At 56.7% G+C, this 10,353-nt stretch overlaps 1 protein-coding gene across 5 annotated transcripts; it reads left to right on the top strand.

The window, feature by feature from the left end:
* The first annotated feature begins 2,276 nt into the window (after window positions 1-2,276).
* Window positions 2,277-10,201, top strand: TBXA2R (thromboxane A2 receptor). 5 transcript variants are annotated; one of them, XM_070413879.1, is made up of 5 exons: window positions 2,277-2,598; window positions 4,126-4,206; window positions 6,198-6,380; window positions 7,176-8,045; window positions 9,397-10,201. In XM_070413879.1, exons 4-5 carry the CDS (start codon window positions 7,260-7,262, stop codon window positions 9,640-9,642), a joined length of 1,032 nt encoding a protein of 343 aa, XP_070269980.1. In that variant the 5' UTR covers window positions 2,277-2,598; window positions 4,126-4,206; window positions 6,198-6,380; window positions 7,176-7,259; the 3' UTR covers window positions 9,643-10,201. The 5 variants fall into 5 exon arrangements, with proteins under 5 accessions (XP_070269980.1, XP_070269981.1, XP_070269978.1 ...); XM_070413881.1 differs by lacking the exons at window positions 2,277-2,598; window positions 4,126-4,206 and adding exons at window positions 5,270-5,820; window positions 5,922-6,039; XM_070413880.1 differs by lacking the exon at window positions 6,198-6,380.
* Window positions 10,202-10,353: the final 152 nt, after the last annotated feature.

Below are 10,353 nucleotides of genomic sequence, written 5' to 3'. Positions count from 1 at the left end.
CTGACCCCTCCCCTGGCCCTTTCTCAGAAGCAGCCTTATCCTTCTTATCTCCAGGCACAGGAAGTGGGAATAGAACAGTCTCCCTCCACCTCACACCCTTCCCCCTGCCCGCCAGCTCCCTCCCCACCATCTGGGGCCCCAGCCCCACATCCTCTTTCCATCACATCTGCCCTCACTGCAGGTCCCCAAAACTTCATGCTCTCTCTTGCCCCCAAAGTCTTGCATATGTGATTTCTGCCATGTCTCTTGCACCAGAAACCCCTACTCATCCCACAAAGCCCCAGTTCTCATGCCTTCTCCAAGCACCAGGATGCCTTCCAGGCTCACTATGCCCGATCACTTTTCTCTGGCCCAGCATGACTGCAAGGGGTTGGGCTGTGTCCAGCTCTTTCTCTAGCCCGGAGGGTCTCTGAGAGCAGGTCTTGTTTCCAGTCCTACCTGGGGCTCATAATTGTCCCACCACATGGGCCAGACACACTGGCCCTTGAGGAGGGATTAAAGTAGAGCAAGAGCCCTGGCCAGTTTGGCTTAGTGGATAGAGCGCCGGCCTGAGGACTGAAGGATCCTGGGTTCGATTTTGATCAAGGGTACATGCCCAGGTGGCGGGCTCAGTCCCCAGTGGGAGGTGTGCAGGAGGCAGCCAAAAATGGTGTTCTCTCTCATCATTGATGTTTCTCTCTCTCTCTCTCCCTCTCCCTTCCTCTCTGAAACCAATAAAAATATTTTTTTTAAAAAATAAAGTGGAGCAAGAAAAGGAAAAGGGGAGGAGCAAGACTGCTGGAGATCAAGGCTTTACAGAGGAGGGGCCTTGGAGCCAGGGCTCTGCCAGATGCATAGGAGTTGGGAGACTCCTTGCCAATCAGAAGAAATGAGGGTTAGCCCTGGCCAGTGTGGCTCAGTTGGTTGAGCACTGAAAGGTCCCAGTTCAACTCCTAGGCAGGGCACATACCCAGGTTGCAGGTTTGATCCCCAGTCAGGGTGTATGCAGGTGGCAACAGATCGATGTTTTTCTCTCCTTCTCCCTCTCGCTCTAAAATCAATAAAAAAATTTCTTTTTAAAGAGAGAGAGAGAGAAGGAGAGAGAAAGTCAGGGTTAAATGGCGCAGGGACTCAGACAATGGGATGGAATGGGAGGGGCCATCTGGAGGGATGGGGGGTGTGAGCCAAGGCCTGGAGACCGGAAAGATGGTGGGCGGGGGAAGCCAGAGAAGGGGTTTCCAGCCAGAGCCTAGGGGAGTCCAGGGCTGGAGTCCATCTTCTCTCAGAGCCTGCACTTGTGTGCCCCTCCCAGGCCCCCAGGACTGGGCAGAGTGAGCTCAAGGCCCAGCCATCTAGTCATGACCCGCTAGGTCCTAACTTCCTGAAGGTCCAAGCTTACTCCTCCATGGCTGCCCTGGATCCTCTCCACCCACCGGAGGCCCCAGGACTGTGGGCAGGAAGGGCCTTCAAGAAGCTTCTATCACCCTCCTGCAGCTGGTCCAGCCACCAGCCTGGTCGCGTTGGGCTGTGAGACCCTGGCCCAGAGCCCCAAGTGTGTGTGTGGGCTTTCAAGGAAGTCAGCCCTGCCTGGGAAGCCCATTCCAGAGCCCTGTTCCGGCTCCCAGGCCTCAACCTCTGAATCATTCCTGCAGGAACAGACTCCAGGCTTCCCCTCCGCCCCGCCCCGGGCCCCAGTGCCTCTCGCAGCCTCTGACAGTCTCAGGGGCCCCTTCCCGGAAATGCCTCACCCTCAGGCACCCACCGCCCTCTCAGCTCACCTGCTCCAGGAGGGTCCGGCTCAGAAGGCTGCCCCCCAACTTCTGGACTGAGAGTTTAGAGGTCGCCACTCTCCTCTAAGCACCCTGCACCCCCAACCCCCAGCCCTGGAAGGGGCCTCAGACCTACCTCCTGGGTGCCAGACCTGACCCCAGGGGTTCACCAGCTCACAGCCCTGGGGCCCTGGGTGGGGGTGCAGGCACCCCGTGGAGCAGACCCTGCCTTGCCCCAAACTTGCCCGCCCGCCCCCTCCCGACCTCGGGTGCTGCCCAGACGCTGAGTGATGCCAAAGGAGTTCCTGGGGGGCCCCCGGCTTGGGCTGGCGGGGGGTGCTGGCCGCGCTGGCTACTGCACCCCTGCCCTGCGGCCTGTGTGCCTCGGTGTCCCTCCCCCAGGAGGCTGCGCGCTCTCCCGGGCGAGCTAGGGGGCACCCGCTGGCCCCCACCAGCCAGCCCCGGGCTTGAGGGGTGTGGCCACTGCAGAGGGGCGGGGCCGATGAGAGACAAACGGACCGAAAGACAGAGAGACCGCGAGAGGCGAGGATAGAGACCGACAGGGTGCTGCTGTCTGCAGAGCGGAGCCCCCCGCCCGCTATTGCCAGTCCCCGAGGGCCCCCCTCCCGCCCCGGGGGACCGAGCCCCTCCTGCCTCCCGGGACCACGCGCAGCGGGGCGTCCCGTGCCGCCGGCGGCGTGGCAGCCCCCAAGTCCTCTGTGGGTCCGCCTCCGCCGTGCCTCGGTTTCCCCGGGAGCCCGGGCCGGACGAGCGCCCGCACGCCCGCGGGCTCTGGCTCCCGACCCACAGCGCAGTGACCCGCGCTGTCCCATCCATTCACCGTCGCCAGGTGAGGACGCAGCGGGAGGCTGGGGCGGCCTGAGGGTGGAAGGTGCGGCGGGGTGTTTCCTGCGGGGACCTGCCCCGCTGGGGGTGACAGCCGCCCGGAGCCGGGTGTCCGGGGGCGGTGATGAGAGCAGGTCTGTGCCGGCAGCGGCGCTCGCTTCTGCTGCCGGTCCCGTCGGTGCGCGGCCACGTGTAGGGGAGGATGCGCTTGTGGGTGGTTTCCAGTCTGTGTGGGGCCTCGGGACCCTGAGGTGCCCTGGGAGGGTGTGGCCCCTGTTTGTATGGGGGCACGCCATGATGGGTTCAGAGGATCACAGTAACTCCTTTTTTAAAACATATATTTTTATTGACTTCAGAGAAGAATGGAGAGGGTTAGAGAGATATAAACATCAGTGATGAGAGAGAATCATTGATCCGTTGCCTCCTGCAAGCCTCACGCTGCAGATAGAGCCTGAAACCCAGGCATGTGCCCCGACAGGGAATCAAACCATGACCTCCTGGTTCATAGGTCGATGCTCAACCACGGCGCCACACCGGCTGGGCCACAGTAACTCTTGTGTCCATCATTAGCCACTGGCCAGATGGCCTGGGTCCCCTCCCCGCATCTCACACCGCCCTCTCTTTGGCCCTCCTGGCAGCCCTGATGGTGAGCATGTTCAGGACACCTGGTCATCAGATAAGAAAATGAGTCTGGCCCTGACCGGTTTGGCTCAGTGGATAGAGCGTCGGCCTGCGGACTGAAGGGTCCCAGGTTCAATTCCGGTCAAGGGCATGTACCTTGGTTGCGGGCACATCCCCAGCGGGGAGTGTGCAGGAGGCAGCTGATTGATGTTTCTCTCTCATCGATGTTTCTAACTCTCTATCCCTCTCCCTTCCTCTCTGTAAAAAGTCAATAAAATATATTTTAAAAAAAGAAAAAAGAAAGAAAAAAAATGAGGCTGTTTGGCTCTCACCTAGTCAAGCTGACTGTGGAGTCCCCACTCTCACCCTCTGGGGTGGGGGCCTGGTTAATGTCACAAACAGGAAAAGTTCCCGGAAGCTGAGCCTGTGGTGAGGGGAAGTGGGGGTGGGCTGGGGGACTGATGGTGGCACTGCTTTTCTGTGGGTGTGTCCGTATGGGCGTCTGTGGCTGCACAGGGTGTGGAGGGGGTTCCCTGTGTGCAATGGGTGCACAGGCTGGGCTGGGACTGACTGGTGCAGGGCCTGGCCTGGACCCTGCACTTCCATGCCAAAGGGCGTCCTCCCTGATCTGTCCTCAGCAGCTAGAGGACAGGAAGCGTGGGAAACAGCCGAGGAGCAGGGCCAGCCGAGGTCACACACAGTATCAGGGCTCCTGCCTGGCTGCCCGTGTGCACCTGGCCAGGAGACAGGCTCTGACACACACAGCGTATCTCCTGACCAGGTGCAGAAGGGCACACAGGCAGGGGACACAGCGGGAGCAAAGCCTCCCGGGCGGGAGCAAAGCAGGCCTGTGAAAAGCAGCCACCATGCCAGCAGGCAAGTGGATGTCCTTGTTATTCCCATTTCACAGAGGGGAAAACCGACGCTCAGCAACATTGAGCCCCCAGCTTGGCAGTGGTCGATCAGGGACTTCAATCTGAGCTTGTCTGAGGTCAGCATCATCCCTGGGGGAGGCTGGGAGGGCCCAGGCTGTGGGGACAGGCAGGCCGGACAGGCCTGGGCTTGGGGTGTTGAGTGGAAGAGGGGTTTTTTGAGAAATGGACGGCTCGATGGAGGAGGGAGAAGGAGAGTGGGGTGAGCAATGACCAGGCCTGGACTTGGGAACCAAAATATCACATTCCACTGGGCAGAGGGGGAGCCCAGCCTCCGGTAAGGCGCCAACCGTGGAGACACAGATTTCTGGAACCCAGGACCCAGCCAGACTCCTGTCAGGGTTCTGGAACCTCAGCCCTTGGAATTCTAGACTCTGGAGGCCTTCCAGGTTCCAGAACTGGGAGCTCATTCAAATTCCAGAACCCTGGCCCTTCACAGCCTAAACCTGCCCGCCGTCGGGCCATGGAATCCTGGGTTTGTCCAGCAAATCTGGGATGGGAATCCGAAGTCCATGCCTCCCGTGAGACACAGAGAGGGAGATGGGTTCCCCCAAGGACCACACAGTGCTGCTCTGGGCCTGGGGCTGGGATGGGAATGGTCCCCTATAGGTTAGGGGCCCTGCCAGCTCTCCTGGCCAATGTGGGAGGGAAGGGAGGCCTTGCCAGGTGCCTCTACTGGCCTGCTTGGCTGGGAAACTTGAGACCGGTAGCTATCACCTGAACCCATGTGAGGGGGGACTGGAAACCACAGGCTGTGGCCAAAGGGAGTCATGCCAGTTTCCAGTCTCCCCTAGGCCATGGGCTCTGGGTCACAGGTTTGTTCCCAGACGTGGGAGTTATGAGGATGTCTCAGGGTGTGCATCCCGGGTGAGTGAGTGGTGCAGGAACGCCCACAGGAAAGTGGGGACAAGGGACCATGAGACCCAAGAGGGGCTGACAGTCATTCCAGGCAGAGGCCAGGGCAGTGGCCGCAGGCGCAGGCGCAGCCTGAGTCCCCAGGAATGTTCAGAAATGGCACATACCAGCTCTCGAGGGAGGAGGGAGAGCATTGTCCCAGGAGGCATTCAAGTTCCAGGAAAATCTGCGATGGCAAAGTGCACACCCCTGGCCCGGGCTGGAGGACTAAGGCCCCCGGCCCCATGGGAAGCACGCCCTCCGCCCCGCCAAGGTCACCCCGCCTCCCCAGGCCTTAGTTTCCCCACTTGAGGCCCCGCCAGCACCAAAGTGGTAGTGGCCTTGGCGCTCAGCCTCGGAGGGAAGCTCAGGGCAGCTGTCAGGAGCTGGATAATTTATGAGACGAGATAAGGAGCCGTGGAGCCTGAGGGGCTGGGCCAAGGCCCCATTACGGAGATGGGGAGTGAGGCTGGTGGCCACCTGCTGGGCACATTCACGGGGATTGAGCACCTACAGTGTGCTAAGCCCTGTACCCAGATGAACTCATTCCCACCATGAGCCCCATTTCTCAGGAAGGGAAACTGAGGCTCACAGTGGGGACACGGGGGGCCCAAGGTCAGTGAGAGGGTATGTAGCAAAGGCAGGGTTTGAATCCGGTCTGACCAACTTTTTAGAAAATTTTATTCTTCCTTAGAGAAAATTATAACTGTGAACCCCCACACCCACCTGGCACCAGCTCCCATCGAATGGGCAGAATTTTTAATCACGAACGCACATAGGTAATGAGGCCCAAGTTTAAATTCCAGCTCAGCTTGGGCTGGGCTGTGTGACCTTGAACAAGTTAGTTAACCTCTCCATGCCTGTTGCCCCTTCTGCAAAGAACAAAGGACTTTTATGAGCTTTAACTGCCTGGATCCTCCGTCCCTGTTCCTCCCGCCTTGGCCCACCCTGCTCTCTCCACCAGGTGCACCCCCACTGCCAACACAAAGATGACTGTGGTATGAACCTGGGGCAGGAGGCTGGGGGCCTGGGTGTGGCTTTATATCTTCCCTGGTGCGGCCTTTTTGGGAGCTGGGAGCTGTTTTCTGAATGTTTTCTCTCTTTCTCTCTCTCTCTCTCTCTCTCTCTCTCTCTCTCTCTCTCTCTCTTTGTATAGCAAAGGTGGAGATTTATTGAAGAACAAGTACAGACTCCCACGTGGGGAGGGGAACAGAGTCCCCTGAATGTTCTCATTTTATTGCTACTTGCCGTCCGCTCATCGCCTGATTTGTTCACACTGGGCGTCAGCCAAGCCCAGATGTTCCTCTGGTTTCTCCCCCAGCCCCACGCCTGTTAGCAGGTCCCTCCTGTTGCCTTTTATAGCCCATCCCTGGGGACCTGTGGCTCCAGATGTTCTGTTTTTTTTTTATTCCCAGAATGAAACTGGATTTGTGGGTGTATTACTTATTATAAAAGCGATGCCAAGAAATGGGGTGAGGGGGTGGGGGATGGGGGGGAGAGAATCCACATGATTTCAAAAAAATAAGTAATGAAAAATAATAATCCACACACTTTCAACCTGTGAGAGGAAGGATCTCCCTAAAATACCAGTGGGGTGGGGCCTCACCCTCGTGCATTCGTGAGAAATTATGACCCACGAGGCTGACCTCAGGGCTGGTACGAAAGCCAGTGAGCTCTGGCCGACCACTAGCCTCCCTCTCCACGCTGGATGTGCCCTGTCTTACTGTGGCTGAAATCTGTCCTGGAAGCTGCAGTCCACCAAGGGCTTGGATGGGAGACCAGCAGAGAAACAAGCTCGGGGAGAAGAAAGCCCCTGCTTGGGGTCATGCAACAGGTGCCAGGGCCGGAGTTCAAACCTGAGGCTTCTTGGCCCTTCTCTTCAACCCAACAGATACTAACTGGTGTCCCCCAGAGGAGACAGCCCAGGTCCTCACCTCGCAGGTCCCTGATTCTAGGGCAGGACAGAGCTAGTAATAGTAAAGCCTATGAGTGCAGAGTGAGGTAAGTCAGGAAAGGCATCCTTACGGAGGGGTTATTTGAGTTGGGGCATTGAAGGTTGTATAGGAGTTCGCCAGGGCCACTCTGATTAAATGCAGAATGAATCACCAGCAAATCATCTCTCTGCCCCCACCAGGTGTGCCAGGGCCAGTGCCAGCCGCACCCACAGCCTCAGCCTCAGCCCAATGGGGCGGTGACGCTCCGACCCTGCTCCTCCGCCATGTGGGCCAATGACAGTTCTCTGGGCCCCTGTTTCCGGCCAATGAACATCACGCTAGAGGAGCGGCGCCTGATCGCCTCCCCCTGGTTTGCTGCCTCCTTCTGCTTCGTGGGCCTGGCCTCCAACCTGCTGGCCCTGAGGGTGCTGGCAGGGGCCCGGCAGGGCAGCTCCCAGGGGAGGTCCTCCTTCCTCACCTTCCTCTGTGGCCTGGTGCTCACCGACTTCATGGGGCTGCTGATCACCGGAGCCGTGGTGGTGTCCCAGCACGCCATCCTCTTCGACTGGCACGCCGTGGACCCCAGCTGTCGCCTCTGCCGCTTTATGGGCGTCGTCATGGTCTTCTTCGGCCTGAGCCCGCTGCTGCTGGGGGCCGCCATGGCCGCAGAGCGCTACCTGGGCATCACACGGCCCTTCTCGCGCCCCGCGGCCGCCTCGCAGCGCCGCGCCTGGACCATCGTGGGGCTGGTGTGGGCCGCGGCGCTGGCGCTGGGCCTGCTGCCCGTGCTGGGCCTGGGCCGCTACACCGTGCAGTACCCGGGCTCCTGGTGCTTCCTCACGCTGGGCCCCGAGCCCGGGGACGTGGTCTTCGGGCTGCTGTTCGTGCTGCTGGGCAGCTGCTCCGTGGGGCTGTCCTTCCTGCTCAACACCATCAGCGTGGCCACCCTGTGCCGCGTCTACCACGGGCGGGAGGCCGCCCAGCAGCGCCCGCGGGACGGCGAGGTTGAGATGATGGCCCAGCTCCTGGGCATCATGGTGGTGGCCAGCGTCTGCTGGATGCCGCTGCTGGTGAGTGGCCGGGGCAGGGTCTGCCCTGGGTTCCCGCCAGCCTTGGTGCCTGGGCCTCAGTCCGTCCAGAATGGATTTCAGGTTCTCATCACCGGAGAAGGTGTGGGCACCCGTCCCAGTGCTGAGGGGCCCCTCCTGGAGAAGCTCGTGAGCAGGACACGGATGCCCCCCGATGGGGGCAGGACTGGCTGTCGCGTCCCCTGCCGTGTCCCCCGCCTTGCCCAGAACACAGTAGTGCTCAGGGAACCATCTTAATAGAATATTCACATAATAGAATTTTAATACAATGCATGTATTACCATATGAATTATAATTCTATTTAACAATATATAATTTTAATTATAAAATATATACATTATAATTAATTATATTGTATTATAATGAATACTTCATCATATCAATTATATAATATATGATCACATATTGTATGTTATATAATTGTTAAGTACTATACAATATATAATAATATATTAATATATATTAATACTTAATAGTTATATCAATTATATATTACATAATATATCATTACATAATTATAATTATGTCTAAATTTTTAACTAATATATAACTATATAATTATAATCAACAATATATTAATTATTAGATAATTATTGTATTATAATTATAAATAACATAATATATTATGTAATATTACATGTAAAATTCAATATTTGATAAAATATATTAAAATAATTTAATCTAATATTTTGATATAACATTTTAATATAAAAGTATTTGTCATAACATTTTATAAAACATAAATTATATTAAATCCTTTAAAATAAAATATGAAATAGGTTATTTTATATACAATTTTTCTTTCCAGAGAGGAAGAGAGAGGGAGAGCGATAGAAACACCAATGAGGAGAGAGAATCCTTGATTGGCTGCCTCCTGCATGCCCCTTTTGGGGATTGAGCCTGCAACCTGGGCATGTGCCCAGGAATTGAACCTGGGACCCTTCAGTCCACAGACCGACACTCTATCCACTGAGCCAAACTGGCTAAGGCTATATACAATTTTATCCTATGGTTTTATAATATATTATGAAATGTTTATAAAATATAAACTGTTTAATAGAATAGCAATGCTGGTTGTAACAGTAATTCCAACTGTTTGCACCTGCAAATCTTATTTTGCACCACATTTAATCGTGCCCAGGGGAGGAGCAGGGGAAGAGTGCTTATTCTGTGGCCACACCAACTGAGGCTCAGAGAAGTCAGGCAGCTCTCTCAAGGTCACGCAGCACAGCAGTAACAGAATCGGTGCTGGATCTTAGAGGACAGAGGTGCTGGTGGAGGGCAGGGCTGGAGGCCGGCCTGACTCCTGGGTAACTGCTCTGGCCTTTGACAGGTCTTCATCGCCCAGACGGTGCTGCGGAGCCCACCATCCATGAGCCCCACCGGGCAGCTGTCCCGAGCCACGGAGAAGCAGCTGCTCATTTACCTGCGTGTGGCCACCTGGAACCAGATCCTGGACCCCTGGGTGTACATCCTGTTCCGCCGGGCCGTGATCCGGCGCCTCCACCCTGGCCTCAGCACCCGGTCCCGGTCGCTCTCCCTGCAGCCCCAGCTCGCCCGGAGGCCCACCATGGCATAGGGGCAGGGAGACATCAGCGGTGGCTCCGGAAGGACAGCGGCCGTTCGACCTCAGGCCTCCCTGACAGTCACAGCTGCCCACCCTGAAGTCCGGGAGCTGGGAGTGCAGGATGAGCAGAGTTTGAGTGGCAGGATTGTGAGCTGTCTTCCGTCTGCCCTGGGGGCTCCCCAACCTTCCCTGACCCCCCTTTCCAAGGCCGTTTTCTTCTCTCAGGCCCCTCCCAACTTCAGGCTGGGTGAGTGGGAGTGTCAGGAGGGTATCTGGAGACAATTAAACTTGTAAGCCTCCCCTTCCAGAAGTGCCAGGAAATTGGGGGTCTGACCGCTGAATATGACCTGTTCTGTGGGGTACAGTTGATCCCCTTTGACACCCCAACCTGAGAAGGCTCTGCCTAGAAAAGATTCAATATAAATGGGCAGGACGCCCCCTCTCTTGCCAAAATGTATCTCAGCGGCTTTATTTCCCTTTGGGTCTGGAAGTCAGTGGTCACTTGTTGAAGTTTGGCGCATCAGATTGTTATCCGGCCCCGTGGCAACCGAGAAGGCGGGGGCAGGCAGAGGGGATGAGACTGGGTTTTGGCTCCTCGCCCACCTCCCCATTGAGTCCAGTCTTCTGGAATCCTTCCTGTCGCCCCTAGAGAGGGTTCTGGTATTAAACCCGTGGGAGACGCACACAAGGCCACGGAGTGACACACGCTTCCTCCATCCTAGA

This window comes from Myotis yumanensis, unplaced genomic scaffold (assembly GCF_028538775.1).
Source record: "Myotis yumanensis isolate MYYU_CA2020_CCGP unplaced genomic scaffold, mMyoYum1.0.hap1 SCAF_5, whole genome shotgun sequence".
NCBI classification, from domain to species: domain Eukaryota; kingdom Metazoa; phylum Chordata; class Mammalia; order Chiroptera; family Vespertilionidae; genus Myotis; species Myotis yumanensis.
The sequence above is the reverse complement of the archived record's forward strand: the minus strand, read 5'-3'. Positions and strand labels throughout refer to the sequence as shown.